The sequence below is a fragment of the Heteronotia binoei genome, chromosome 12 (genome assembly GCF_032191835.1).
Source record: "Heteronotia binoei isolate CCM8104 ecotype False Entrance Well chromosome 12, APGP_CSIRO_Hbin_v1, whole genome shotgun sequence".
Lineage (NCBI taxonomy): Eukaryota > Metazoa > Chordata > Lepidosauria > Squamata > Gekkonidae > Heteronotia > Heteronotia binoei.
The window spans coordinates 65964962-65980462 of record NC_083234.1 but is presented as its reverse complement, the minus strand read 5'-3'; the positions used below and the strand labels follow the sequence as shown (position 1 = coordinate 65980462).

The window sequence follows — 15501 nt, the reverse complement described above, 5'->3', positions numbered from 1 at the left end:
CTCCCTTCCCATTTCCCTCTTTCCTGTGCCCTTCCTCAACCGGGAGTAGCAGGGAACAGCGCACGGTTTGTACACACTGGCTGTGGGAGACATGTCCTGGCCGCCCTCCTTCCTCCCTCTCTTCCCACCCCAAAAGGACTCTAGCTGACCTTGCAACCTGTGTAATCTAGGAGCCTTTACTCCCACCCACCCAAGTACTTACTGTTCAGGCTCATGGTGGTGGAAAACAAGGCAGCACATGGAGCCCCAGCTCTTCATGGCTGGACTAAGGACTGCTGGGAGCAGAGGGTGGGGCTGGCTGCCCACCTACCCACCCAACTTTCGGAATTTGCCCGTCCACCCAACTCTGCTCAGAGTGCTTCAGGGGAGAGCTTGCCAGTGCCACTACCTGCTTCACGTGCTGAGGCAATAGGGGTGAGGGGTCCCGAGGGAGAGCCAAGACTTGGGGAGGGGACCCAAAAAATCCATGGGGTACTACAGGCCTGAACCCAACCTCCAGCCCCAGGACAGACAAGGACTGGGCCACCAAGGAAGCCGCTAAGAGGCAATCAAGCTTGGTTCTGTAAGTAAAAGGTAGGGGAGGAGGCCCTTTCCAGAGCTATTTTGGCCTTTGAGGGAGAACTCATTGGGGCCAGTTCTGACTAGGGGTGTCAGCTCCAGGTTGGGAAATTCCTGGAGATTTTGTGGTGGAGTCTATGGAAGCCAGAGTTTGGAGAAGGAAGAGGCCTCAGCTGAATATAACACCCATTAAAACAGTTATTTTCTCCAGGAGGAGAGAGATCTGTTGTTGTGATACCAGGAGATCTCCAGGCTCCACATGGAGGTTGGCTACCTAGGCTTGGCAGCACCCTCTGGGTGACTTGATACCACCTGACTGGCATGGCTTATCTAGGGCTGGCTGTTTGCTACTGTTCAGCAGTAGCAACCCCCCTATGATAGTCAATGTGGCATAGCAGTTAGCACTTCAGAGCAGAGTCTTCCAGACCCAGGATCTTGCTGTGGAAGCTCTGGGTGATTTCAGACCAGTCACACACTTTCTGCCTAACCTACCTCACAGGGTTGTTGTTATGCAGATCAAAAGGGGAAGAGGAGAATGATGTAAGCTGCTTTGGTCTTTACTGTGAAGAAAGACTGTACTTTTCCTAGGTAGAAGTTGCAGGGATGGGGGGGGGGGAGATGGAATGCTGAAGTCAGTGGGACAGATAAAGGTAGGTTGATGGTTGGCTGTGACAGAGATAGGGATGCCAACTCTAGGTTGGGAAGAGTGGTACCTCAGACAGGTACAATGCCATAAACTCTATCCTCCAAACCAACTATTTCTGCCTATAAAACTATTGTTGTCAATCTCCAGGTGAGGGCTGGAGATAACTCAGAATTACAACTTCTCTCCAGATGGCAGAGATCAGATCCCCTGGAGAAAATGGCTGCTTTGCAGGGCAGCCTCTGTGTCATTATGCCCTGCTGAGGATGCTTCCCTCTGGCTTTGTTCACACTGAGGAGAAAGACTGTACTTTTCCTAGGTAGAGGCTGCAGGGAGGGGGGAGGAGATGGAAAGCTGAAATCAGATCACTTCCCCTACAGAAAATGGCTGCCTTGAAGTGCATACCCTATGGTATACCATAACACAGTCATGTCAGGCCAAAAAAGACAGATCACGCCACAAGCACACACTAATACTAAAAGCTGCAAGGCCAAATATGACAGGAAAAGGTGGCAACAATGCACTGCAGGTGAACGGAATGCTGGGCTTCAGCGTCTATGTAATCATCATCATGGTATGATGACACAGCAAATGGACGTGCCCAAGGTTGGGGCACTCACCAAGAGCCTCTTTCTAGAACCTGTTGTAATTATTCTCACAGTGGGCCTTCTGCAGTAGTGTTAGGTGCTAACTGCCTCCTCCTCTGAATCTTCATCCTCTTTTGTCTGACAAGGACAGTCCTCACTGCAATACTTGAATCTTTGGACTGGCCCATTTCAGACTGCAGGTGTATGTGTATGAGGAGGTGTGCACATTTATACTAAAAACAACTACCCTGCATGTGGATAGATGCAGGTGGGCAGCCATGTTGGTCTGAAGCAGTAGAATAAAGCCATCCAGTAGCACCTTTAAGACCAACAAAGTTTTATTCAGAATGCAAACTTTCGTGTGCCTGAAGCACACTTCATCAGGCAGACAGATATTTCATTCCACTGTCTGATGAAGTGTGCCTCTAGTACACGAAAGTTTGCATTCTGAATAAAACTTTGTTGGTCTTAAAGGTGCTACTTGACTCTGCGTTGTTACTCTGCATGTGAACAACTATGCTAAATACTGTTGTGCTGCAGACCTTCTCCCTAAAATGCTAGCCTTTTACAAACAGAGTGCTTTTGCTATAGGGAATGTTCAAACGTGCAATATCTTTAGTCTTAAATACCCAGAGCTCACTGTGCTGTTTCTGCAGGTTAGAACAAAGACAGAATTAATATTTTGAGCCAGGCTTGAATCCACATTCAATGTTGAAAGCCACTTCTGGTCCTTTTGGGGGAGAAAAGTGGGAGAATGAATGAATGTATGTATGTATGTTAGGGGGATTTAGTGGCTCATTGTACCAGATTTGTGTACAGATGAAGCTGAACGTTCTTTCAGGCTGTGGGAAAGTGTTTACTCATTCGTTCAGATTGTTAGGGTAACTGCTCTCAAAATGAGATTGGGGAATTAGACTGAGAGACAGCTGGCCCAATAGGAATCTTTGTTATCTGTGTATACCAGGCTCAACCATTCAGATAGTCAATGCTCAATAAAATGGACTCTAATTTAATAAAATCAATTGTAATTTATTTGAAATAATAGTTCTTTCACACAAGATACAAAAACAATCACACATTCACACAGGTCTAAAGAAATATAGAGAGATCGATAGGGGTACATAAAAGGATGGACATACAGGGTGATACTACCTCTCGCAGACTCCAAGGAAGACTCCGATGGCGACGAATGAGGGAATGGGGAATGGACCCGAAACTGATCAGGAATCGGGGATGGATCTATACAGCGGGATAAGGGGGTTGCTGAATAGAGAGCACACCTGAGTGGAGTTGGGTCAGAGGTTAAATAGACTCCCTTAGACCCTTAGGGGCTGGGAGGTCTTGGGGAGGAGCAGGGGGAGGCTCTGCGATGACCAAGAAGGCTGGACATCCCTTGCTGACACCTAATTGGATGCCAGTTTTGGCCAATGAACTTCACCTTAGTCTGGTGAAGCTGGAAATTTCCAAGCTGCAATGTTGCCTGGGTTGGCCCCAAGGTATTAGACTGGGGTAAGAATGGGAATGGCTGGATACTTAAGTTTAAATGGGATTAACTAGGAGGGTGACAATAGGTAATCAAATATTGGCCTAGGTATCCCCGGTGTAGACAAAAGGCTTGATGAAGACAGGAGATGTTCTCCTCTTCCTTATCTTCTTCCTGGCAGGATCCATTGTGTAGGGTATTGCTAGACACTCAGGATTAACAGTTGAGCTATTAATCCCTTTATGAGGTGGATGGGTTGCTTGCAGGCTCAGGGTGTGTATGTGTGACTTTTCCCACTAAGAAGGAATGAGTTCAGCCTGGCAGGGTATGCTTGGGTCAGGAAAGCAAGATGGATTCTGCTGTTGTTAGCTTTAGGTCCATGGAGGCAGGCTGGAAACATGGTGGCCTGGCTTCTTCCACTGCAGTGGCCAAGACTGGGCACACAAGGAGCAGCTGGAGCATGTCTGTAGTTCTGGCTCACACCCTTCAGAGATGTAGAATGCAAAGCTGCCACATAAGCCTTAGAAACTGTAAGCAAAGTCCACTTCTTAGAGCAGATGTGTGAGAGTGAAATCTCCAGGCACCCTGGCAACCACACTGGCGATCACAATGTCCACATGTATGAAAAGTAGGGGGCTTTTCCTCACAAGATACACAACCCCACACTATTACAAGAATGTTGACTGGACTGGACAAAATAGTGGGGGGAGGGAGATGAACAGATTGTAAAATACAAAACCTTAAAATAAAATCAGTCTTTATCAGCAATGCATAATCCTGGATTCAAATGAAAAAACAAACAGAAACATTTTTACATAACTTCTGAAGATTTCTAGACCTCGTGGATGGTAAACTTCCATGCAACCATTGTATAACAGCCCCTGGAGAATACCATTGATCCATACAAGTGGTTGGATCCTCTGAAAACAAACAAACCTCCGCCCATCTTCTGCAGTGTTTCTCTTAATAGGATAAGCCAAAGTGAGACACATAGATAAGCATGGTTCCGCTCCAGATTGCTCCTAATTTCAATTAGTGTTATACAAACCCACGCAACATTTTCACAATATAAAATATCATTCGAACATAAGAACCCTACTGGATCAGATCACTGGCCCATCTAGTCCTCTTTTAGAGCCATCTATGCTCATGTGAGGATTGCCAGGCATGGTCTGGAAATTAGCAAAAGACCAGGTGAGGGCATGGACAGGTGGAGCCATCAGTGATGGCATGATGTCAGTTCCAGGTAGAGTTGCCAGACCCCCCAGATGGAGGCAGGGATCCCCCACCATCAGGCCCTCCCCACCTCCAGCCAGTGCAGAACAGTAGAAAGGGAAGGGCCCAATAACCAGAAGTGACAGTACCATAAAAATCACAGCGATTGAGGAAATTCCTGGAGTATTGTACAAAGCTGCCACATTGCTAGCCAGAAGTGAACCCCGCCAATGTGCCCCCTTTCTGTTACACTGAGCACCAGCAGGGAACAGTTTAAGATACTCCACTCCTAGCAGGCATCTGACAACCCTAATGCCTACCATGCCCCCCACCTTAGTGGGGGGGAGGGTTCTATCCATTCTTCTTGGAAAAAGTGCTCCAACCCCTCAATCAGATCAAGCCCTCTGACATATCTGATCTAAGGTTTGTTTGTTTTCTAAATGGTGAATAAGAACCCTTAATGACAACAAAAAAGTTGAAACCTTTATATAAGAACATTGCCTGTTTTCCCCACCCACATGGTGGCCTGAACAGAATTCTTTCAGATTCAGGAATGTCGCTGGTGAATGTTCATTGGCAAATATGATCTTCAGTTGGCTCAGAGAAGCAGAAAAAGGAGACATAACTCTACTTCTTCAACATTGATCTCAGTTCATCCTCAGTCCATGTTTTGCCATCAAGCAAGGCTGCCTTCAGCTGCCTCAAAAAAACATGCCGGTTGACTTCCCTGTCCTTCCACACCAAGTACGTATTCCTTCGCAAGTAGCGGAACAACCCCAGCTTCGATCGCAGAACCACTTTGTCTACACCATCTAGAACAACAAAGATGAGGCTGGCCTTGCTATCCAGTAGCTGCCAAGACTGGGCAACTTCAAGTTCAAAGTTACACCAACGACTCTCCATGAAGTGGGTGGAGACCACAGCAATGACTTTCCGGCTGCTATGGAAGCCCTCTTTGATGATGTTGGTGACGACAGGCACACCAGGTCTGAAATCTCGATAATGGAGGCAGAGACAGAAACGTGGCACTCCCGATTCAAGCGTCTCCTCTAGCTCCTGCTTCACCCATACTTGATCCTGGCTGGAGTAGATAACAAAGGCATCGTAGATTTTGTTATGATCGGTAGAGGAATGGCCTCCGCTGAGCAGCACCATCATGTAATATAAGTGGAAGTAGAACTTATAAACCAGAATCAGCGACAAGACCACAATCACAGAAATGCTCACCAAAACTGACACTGTGGTTGTACTGACCTGGCAATAAGATATGTCAAAATGCATCAGCTGTGTATCTTTTAAGTATGAGGGACTGTGACACTTCATCATCTCTGTATGCAAAAGGAGATCCTCATGCTCCTTAACCCACTGTAGGAAGTCCAAGCGATCACAGGAGCAGTCAAAAAGGTTTTGAGAAAGGTCCAGTTTCTTCAAGCCACTCGGCAAGTTCTCCAGATGCTTCTTGGTCAAGGTGATCAACTGGTTACTGTGGACATCCAGGATGACAAGGGCCCCCAGGTGTATATACAACTCTGGATGGAAGTCTAGGAGCTTGTTATTGCTAATATTCAGTTCACGGAGGTCATGGAGGAAGTCAAAGCTATTGAGAGAAACATGCTGCAGTTGGCAGTTGGAAATATCCAAGATCTTCAGCTTAGTGACATTTGTGAAAGTATTAACCACCTGATTGTCCTTAAAAGAGTTGCCAGCCATTTTCAGTACTTCTAGGTTGTCCAAGCCACAAAATGAACATTCTGTGTTAATAGAAATGCTGGTGTAGGAAATATCAAGATAGATGAGATTCCTAAGGCACATAAAAGCAGGGATTGTTCCAGGACCTATTAGTTTAGAATGTTGTAAATCCATTTTTTTCAGTGTGATGGGGCCTGTGAGCTCCCCTGACACTCTGACTAATGGGTTGAAGCTAAGATTCAAAACCTTCAAGTGTGGAAAGTGTATCTTCAGATAATGCCAGTGAAGACCTGTATTAAGATTGTTATTGCTGAGATTGAGGATCTCAAGTTTCTGTAAAGTCCAATTTCTTCTCACATCAAATTCACGGAGTTCATCACTATCGGTTATGTGGAGAACTCTCAGCTCTTTCAAGGAAGCCAGCTTCTCAAGAGGCACACGATGAAACCCAGTGGTCTTGAATTCTAGGTGGCGTATGCTGGTATTTCCTGGGAAATTTTCAATTCGAATGTAGCTGTCCACAAACCGCACCGTGGAGATGTCGTTCACACAGTCAGAAAAGCTATCTGTTGTGAAAGCATCTCGAATGCAGATGAGAGTTATTTTCTGGATGTCCGTATGACAGAGACCATCCAAGAGTTCCTTCTTAGATAATTTTTCTTTCCTAAGATTCCTGTATCCTCCTAACACTAAACTGTTAACACGTAAGCCAGTCATATTAAGGAGACCAACATGCATAATGTTGCTATTCTCAAAGCTGGCTCTCAAAGATAGTTCCTGAAGGTAAATTCCTTTAAAAGACCTTGGCTGGATATATTTTATGTCATTCTTACACAGCACAAGTGTGATGTTGAGGGCTGACAAGACATCTAGGTCTTCCCTAAAGATTGAGGAGATCTTATTTGATTTAAGGATTAAATGTTTAAGATGTGTAAATTGAGAGAAATATTTGGGAAGTTTTAAGGAATCTATGAAGTTATTGCTCAAATTTAGCTCTTCGAGAGTCATTAAATGTCCAATGGGCAGATGATCCAATGAGGACAGGCTGGTTTCTGCAAGCACCAGTCTATGCAGTGAAGGCAAGACCTGAAATGCTCGTGGGCCCAAGAACTGGAGAGGGTTGCCAGTCAGAAGTAAGACAGAAAGGTTATGGAGTCCAGCAAAGGCATTGTCTTCAATTGTTGTGATGTGGCATCTATTATAAAATAAAAGAAGAGGAAACAAAGATCATGGATAATTTTTCTGTTTGAATCAGCCAATAATTCATTTGACATTGCTAGTGGTAAGTGATACAATTCATACATACAGTATGTACATATATGCATACATACATACATACATAGGGGGGGGGGGGTGGTTTGGTAGAAAAAGTTCAGCAGGAACTCATGTGCATATTAGGCCATACCCCCTGATGTCACTATTGTTTCATATAGAGCTTTTTTGTAGAAAAAGCCCAGCATGAACTCATTTGCATATTAGGCCACACCCCTGATACCAAGCTAGTCAGAACTGCATTCCTGTGCATTCCTGCTCAGAAAAAGCCCTACATACATACACAAGATAATTCATTGAGGTTTGCAGGGATTTCTCAATATGCTGAAGAAAGGGGAAGATACAAATGAATGGATAGAACCAAAAATTGGGGCCAAGTGCTCAGTTCGGGATCCTGATTTTAAAATTCAGAACAAAAACTGGATTGCTACCTTGCCCAGTTTCAATGTCATGAGCCTTCAGCCCTCTGCACCCAGCATAAGTGGAGGAGGGAAGCAGAGTGCAGGCTCTTGAACTTTCTGCCCAATTCTCATCATGAGCATTTATTCATTTATATCCCACCTTACTCCTTACTGGGGAACCCAAAAATTCTCATCTCCTCCATTTTATCCTCCTAACAGCCCTGCTCGGAAAGTTAAGGCTTTCAACCCAGCAAGCTTTTGTCATTACATGGCAGAGTAGGGATTTGAAACTGGGTCTCCCAGATATAGTCTGGCACTCTAACCACTATGCCAGGGGTGACCAATAGTAGCTCTCCAGATGTTTTTGCCTACAACTCCCATCAGCCCCAGCCAGCATGGCCAATGGCTGGGGCTGATGGGAGTTGTAGGCAAAAAAACATCTGGAGAGCTACCGTTGGCCACTCCTGCACTATTCTACACCAGCTTTCCATTAGTGTGTACTCACATGCATGAGAGGTCTTCCCATTTCAGTCCTTTCCAAATCTGTAGGGTCTTAGTGAAGACATAAGCCTAGACCCCAACTGTCAACTCATAACATCCTTTCTATCACCTCTGTCTGTTGAGATGGACAGAATAGCTTCTTCAGAAGTTAGTGTAGGACTGGCTGTTAAAGAGTGAATGAGCTGCAGGCAGGGGAATTTTGTGTCTCAGAGTCTAACTACATGCTATACTCAGGCCCATGGCCACAGCAGGGGCCAGGAGGGGCCAGGCCCATCCTTTCAACCCCCCCCTTCCAACTATATGGCCCCTCCATTGGAGCCCCCCCCCCCAACCTGTCCCCTTTGCTCACTGCCGCTATGAACAAGTAGTAGCATTACTCCTGGTCTTTTCGCTTTTTCTCTCCCCTTCCCTAAAACATCTTGCAGAACAAAGGGGCGGGGGGGAGAGTCAAGAGGTCTCTGTCTCTCTGAGAGAGGGGCACATAAGAAAGGGGGGGCAGAGCTGCTGTGACTGCCCAGGCGAAGGGGGGTTAGCTTGTGGAACTCAAGGCAGTTTACAGTGCCGAGAACCCTGGGCTGCCAAACTGAGAACCCCCAGGCCTCCCCCCAAACAACAAATCCTGCTATGGGTCCCACCAAAGATGAAATCCGGGCTACGGCCCTGGCTATACTTTCCCTGTGTCCATCCACAAGTCTGATTGGTAGAAAAGGTATGAGACTTCTGTGCTTGGAGATGCACATGGCCCAATTTGTATTAAGACCACAGCCAAAGGGGAGAAAGGATGTAAGCTGCTTCTCCAGCATCATCTTATGATTGGGCACAAGGATGGACACAGGAAAAGTATAACGTGTAGTTCAGCCCTCAGGTAGTGAACTTTGGTGTGAAAATAGAGCCATTCCAGATATAACCTTGTTTCCCTTTGTGAAATGTCACAGAGTAAGCACTGATATCAGGGACTCTGGGCAAAACTCAATGTCTATGACCAAAGAAAGGCTGGGGAGAAAAACAGTCAGGGAAGGGGAGCAATGGTCTGGAAAATAGCAGGTGATAGTCCACAGCAAAATGGAAAGCAACAAAAAGCAGGTTTAGTTAAGCAGGTGTACAGATTATGTCTTGCAGTGAGATTGTGGGCCTGAATTTCACCATATATAAGCAGCCATTTGTTCTTGCTGGGTTGGAGGCAACCATGGAGCAAAAGCAGGAATTCGGAGTAAGAGAAGCCAAGAATCATGAACCAGAAGCCAGAATCACCAAACTAGAAAAGAAGACCAATAATACAGATACTGTTGTCACTCAAGAGAAGTCCCAACCTAATGTGAGTTCAGGGGAAACATTGATGGGGATGGTGGGACACCTCTGGAGACCTTGTTGCCAATGGAATAGTCCAACCTGTAACCCAGGCACTTTGCCACATTAGGTAGCAACTGATGGACCTATGAGGTCTCAAGCTGAACTAGGAAACTCTCTTCCCACTCACCCAAAGTCTTAGGTGGAGCCCATTAAAATTGGACAAAAGAAGAGTTCTTTGGCTGAATGAAGCCTAGCTCATGTGTTGTGGTTAGATCTTTTAGTATTTGCTCCGAGTGCAATATTAGTTATTTTATTTTTTGCATCCATTGTGGATGTGTTGTTCATCAGCATGCCATCATGATTTGGGATGTTTCCAACTGGACTAGTAACACCCAGGCATTAGGAGTTCTTTTACCTAATTAAATCCAGAAGCCTCAGTGCAGGAACTGATGAGAAATAATTTGAGTTCAGGACTTCCAGTGGGTTGAAGCTGAGATCTAGGTTCTGGGTAGAGTTTGGGATGTCAGGTGGAATTCCTCTGAGGTTCAGCTCCATGCATATGTAAGTGATGCCTGGAGTCACCTACAAAGACGACAAGGAATTTGTATCTGTCAGAGTTTATATAAAGGAAGTTATAGCAGCTGTCATTCAAAATCCAGAAAAATACTGCAAGTTGCCCTTTGAGCTTCTACATTCAAAATTCAGTATCCTCTCTGGAAAAATATACTTTCATCAAAGTGCTTCCATGATTATTCCCAAGAAGAAAGCACTTGCAACAAATAATATTCCTCAATATTATTTCCACTTGGATTTTTCTGCAAAGATCCACCATAAGCAAGATCTGGCAAACATCAACCTGGAAAATCCATAAACAGAATTTAGTGCAGTCTTCCTTCAAAGCTCCATTTGCAATATTGGATTTTCCATTCGTTTTCCCATTGAATTATGCCTTCACATTAATTGTTCCAGAAGCATACTTGGTTAAAACACTACACTCTTCAAAGGTGGAGAAGGGAAGAGGGTGGACTGATAGCTGTCCGGGGCTGTCCCTGCCACGAGGCAAACTAGGCAATTGCCTAGGACACTGACCTTCTGGGGGCACCAAATAGGGTGCCCCATGTGACTCGGTGATGTTATCAGTGGGGGGGGGGGCAGAAGTTAGCCTTGCTTAGGGTGCCAGCAGTCTAGGGCTGGCCTTGTAGCTGTCCGTTATATCTTATAGTTGCACTGTCTTATCAATCCTGCAGCAAAATGAATCAATGAAAGATCTTTTGGTCAATTACAAAGGTGGTACTGGCTTAGCGTGCAATCGATTTTATTCAAATACTTTAACGCAAGTATTTGTACATCTGTATCTGGCAAATGGCTTTGGAGAAGCATTCCACCTTCAGTATTATACAGGAGGGAAAGCCTCTTCTGCTGCTATGATCAAAGGAGCCATTCCACATTTTCTCAGAGAGAGAAAGGAATAACTTCTCTTAGTACTGCCCTAGAAGTAGCATTCCATCCTCTCACTATGTATCATGCTGGAGAGAATGCCTTTTCCAGTAGCATATCAACACAGGAAAGAAAACCTCTTCTAATGCTTTTCTTAGAAGTATTTCTCCACTCGTACACAGAAGAGAATGCTTCTTCTGAAATAGGGCTTGCAATGCTACATGTGCATCATCTAAAGCAGGGGTGTCGAACTCATTTGTTATGAGGGCCAAATCTGACATAAATGAGACCTTGTCGGACCAGACCGGGCTATGTCGGGCTGGACCAGGCCATGTGCATACCTATTCAAGATTAGGTAGCAGAGATATAAACCTTATAATGGACACAAATAAATACAATTAAAGATTTTTTTAAAAAAATACATAAAATAAAACATATTTAAAACATTAGCACTTGTTGGTCTTAAAGGTGCTTTGTTTGTATTTCTCCCATGGGATCTGGGGAACTGGGCAAAGGAAGTTCTGGCTCTTTCCCTCCTCCCCCTGGGGACCAGGAGGGGGAGGAGCCTCAATTAATGGAGAAAATAGTTTTGCTCTGCAGCCCCTGAGCGATTGAGCAAGCCTTGCAAAACAAGCAGCGATGCAGAAGGAAGCAGACAAGAGCCAGTTGCTCGGGGGCCTGATAGGAGCCCTCTGGGGGCCTGATTCAGCCCCCGGGTCACATGTTTAACATCCCTGATCTAAAGTCAAACACTCTCTTTTTGTAATCTTGCAACTATTATTCATTTACAAATCTATGCAGATTTAATTAATTAAAATGCATAGGTTTATTACAGGCCTAAGGAGGATGGAGGGGTTAAGAAGACTGCTGCATTAAGGGAGAAAGAAAGAGGGGGAAACAACTCCATCCTTTATTCCTATTACAATTCAAGAATAAATCTTTATAAAAGGAATACATCTTCACAAATAAATCTAGGCAGCTGGAATACGCTCATCCAACACCCACTCGGAGATGATGACTGAAACAGATTGAATCAGAATAGCACCTTTTTAAAAAGTAAATTTCTGTCCCTTAAATCTGCAAATATAAGTTAACAGAGATGAAAGAATACATTAAATTCTCAGGAAGAACTAATGAATGGAGGGCACTGTCAGCTAAGACTGGGTGACTGCAGCCTCTGGCTCCAGAGTCAAATGTGGCTAAATACAGAATCCAGTAGGGCTCTTTGAAAAAGACATATTGAAATTAAGGCATATTGAAGGGGTAACTGGGGTGCTAGAATAATCAGCATGTGCAGGGGAGGAAATTATGGGACTTTGAGATGAATAAGGATGAACCATGCACAGATTTATGCTGGCACACTGAAAGAACTATCAGGCTGCTCCTGTGAAGGTTTTTGGTGTGTGTTTTTGTAGAAAAAGCCCAGCATGAACTAATTTGCATATTAGGCCACACATCCCTAATGTCACCATGTTTCACATAGGGGTATTGTAGAAAAAGTCCGGCAGGAGTTCATTTGCACATTAGGCCACACCCCCTGATGCCAAGCCAGCCAGAACTGTGTTGCTGTGCCTTCCTGTTCAATAAGGCCCTGCTCTTGTGTATGTTCATTACTTATTGTGAGACTTGTCTGGGTCAAGTCTCACAACAACCAGTGTTTGGGCTGTAGAAACTTTATGGACTCTTAACATGTCAATTATCAGTAATGTTTTGTTGAAAAGTAACAACAAGTTTCAATTACTGGAACTTTGTTGAGCTGATGCTCTGACTATTAACATAGTTTGGCTCTTTAATTATAAAAAGTTGCTGACCTCTGCTCTAGGAACAATCGCTGTTTTCTGGCACCCATCCCCAAGTCAATCACTTGTCCCAATTTTGACCTTTTTTGGGGGGGTGGGGGGGTTGGAGAATGTCTTTTAAAAATCTTTTTTTAGTATGATATGCTAGTCTTGCCATTGTTAAGGTTCAGTATCACAACTCCTGGAGATCTATGTTAAATAGGGTTGCCAAGCCCCAGGCCCAGGTGGGGGTTCTCCTGCCCTGGAGTTTCTCCCCCATCATCGCCGGTGTGATGATGTCACCGGACATGATGTCATTGCGCCAGAAACATCGCGCTCCAGCCACTATAGGTGTTTCTGGGAAAACTCTATGGTTTTCCCAGACACTCTAGCAATTTGGGAGGGAAAACTCTATGGTACAATAAGAGCCCGCAGGGGAACTGGCAACCCTAATGTTAAATTTCTGAGTGCATTTGAAGGATGGATCCATATAAATGCTTACATAAGGACATTAAGGAGTCAGGCCAGGCTTTGCATGTTGGTTCATATATCCAAAGTTGGTGCAAGTGTTCGAAGATAAAAGCATTGTGGCCGAAAAATGCCAAAATCACCGGAAAATTTAATAGAAAAAAATCACAGTGATCTTGGAGTAACAGTTCTGGGATTCTTGAGAAACAAAGTTTAAAGATATGGATCTTCAAGGCATCATTTAACAACAGTAGTACAATTATTTTATTTTATTTTATTTATTTATTTAAATTTATAGTCTGCCCTTTCCCATAATGGGCTCAGGGTGGATTCCAACACAGTAAAACCATTAAAACCAACAATAAAACAATCAAAGATAAGTAATAGAACAGTCAAACAGTTAAAACAGATTAAGAAATTAAAACTGTTAAGCCATTAGCTCAGAATTAATTTAAGGCAGCGTGGATGGTGTGGACATATAAATGAAGACATACTTGTCACAGCTTCGGTGTCCAAAAGATGTCAACTGTATCGGCCCGATTTTTAGCAATCAGTGCTGGGAGGCCAATTAGATGGTGTAATAAGATAAGGACACCCGCCTGGCTCAGCCATAGGCCTGGCAGAACAGCTCCATCTTACAGGCTCTCCAAAATGGCAACAAATCCGGTAGAGCCCGAACCTCCATAGGGAGCTGATTCCACCAGGTGGAATTAAGATGCATAATATTAGTAGCGCAATATTGAAAAGCAAGAAAAACTACCCAGCATGGGGATTTACCTTCATAAGAGTTTATTATAGTTATATGTTGAGAAAAATCACAGCTTGCAGACAGGTTTGGGATGGGCAACAAGTCGCTCAAGAGGTTTTTTTAATCAAATAATAAGGAAATTTTTAGAGCAAAGAGATTCAAGCTTCTCAGTGTTGTTCTAGCCTAACTTGTTCTCAGCCTACCCTACCTACCTCACAGGACGATTGTGAAATAAAATGTCAAGTGGAGGGAAGAGTCATGTGGACTGCCCTGAGCTCCTTGGAAGAAGAGGGGGATAAAAAATAAGGATTCCTGCTGCCCCAGCACCCCTTAAAAACTCCAGCCTTTCCCTCCTGGAATGATGTTTCCACCAGCCGCATGGCATAATATTATGTTCTCTCTCGAAGATGCCTTTGCTGGTCCTCTGAACATCCACCACAGGGCAGACAGAGCACATGGAGGAACACTATGTTCAAGCTCACTTCCTTTTGTTGCTCGCACATTAAGAGAAAACGGGTGAAGAAAACAGCACTCCAATTCTCTAGGAGAGCTGTCAGAAGGCAGCAATGGAGAAACTTCAGAGGCAAGGGCAGGGGCGGCCAAACTGTGGCTTGGGAGCCACAGGTGGCTCTTTCACACATATTGCGTGGCTCTCAAAGCCCCCAACCACTCTGCTGGCAGGCTTGGAGGAGGCATTTCTCTCTTTAAATCACATCTCCAAGCCAAGCCAGGTGGCAGCTTGGAGAATGCATCTAAAGTCAAAGTTGCTTTCTTTCCACCTCCCCTCTCTCTCCCCCCATCTATTTGCCTTCCTTCCTTCTTTTCAGCTCTCGAACATCTGACGTTCCTGCCTTGTGGCTCTCAGGCATCTGGCATTTATTCCATGTGGCTCTTACATTAAGCAGGCTTTGGCCACCCCTGGGCAAGAGGATGCCCTCCTTATTTCCAAAATCACCTACCTGCAAGCAGGGGTTGAGCTCTCTGGCTATCAAGCGGATCCGGAAAAACACAGCCGAAAATAATGTGACAAATACTGGTAGGCAGTAGGCCCCTCTCTGCAGCATGTTGGGGATATGCCCCCTCCAGAAGTAGAAGAAAGACCAGTGGAGCTTCTTTCTTTTAAAAATTTCCTCTCACACAGGGAGAACTTCCTTGTCATGCAAGCCCTGAAAAACGTTCCAAAGAACAGACAGAAAAAAGGCGCCAGAAGAGGAAGTGAAATTGAAAGGAAGGCTGCTGGGTGGTTTTCTCTGCATAATGAGCCCTCCTTGTTTACTGGCAAAGGAAGTTCTAGGCACGGCGGCTTGCTGATCGAGAGGAACTGATGTTATATGCTGCTGTGTGATGTCTCTTTCTTGACTGAGTGGACGCACGATACTGTGCTTTACACAAAGTCATGTGATTTTAAAAAAAAAAATTGGCCATGTCTTT

The 15501-nt window shown here is 44.7% G+C and overlaps 1 protein-coding gene across 1 annotated transcript; it reads right to left on the bottom strand.

Moving 5' to 3' along the window:
- Positions 1-4868: 4868 nt before the first annotated feature.
- On the bottom strand, positions 4869-15184 carry TLR4 (toll like receptor 4). Its single transcript, XM_060251459.1, has 3 exons — positions 15030-15184; positions 10055-10221; positions 4869-7370 (listed from the first exon to the last, which is right to left on the bottom strand). The coding sequence occupies exons 1-3, from the start codon at positions 15132-15134 to the stop codon at positions 5114-5116; spliced, it is 2529 nt and encodes an 842-aa protein (XP_060107442.1). The 5' UTR covers positions 15135-15184; the 3' UTR covers positions 4869-5113.
- Between the last annotated feature and the right edge of the window lie 317 nt (positions 15185-15501).

Excerpts from the sequence above, each read along its gene's own strand:
- TLR4 (XM_060251459.1), bottom strand. The coding sequence starts at position 15,134 with ATGCTGCAGAGAGGGGCCTACTGCCTACCAGTATTTGTCACATTATTT. Across the intron at positions 10,222-15,029 it reads AGCTCAACCCCTGCTTGCAG|GTGACTCCAGGCATCACTTA; the intron begins GTAGGTGATTTT and ends TCGTCTTTGTAG. Across the intron at positions 7,371-10,054 it reads AGGCTTCTGGATTTAATTAG|ATGCCACATCACAACAATTG; the intron begins GTAAAAGAACTC and ends ATTTTATAATAG.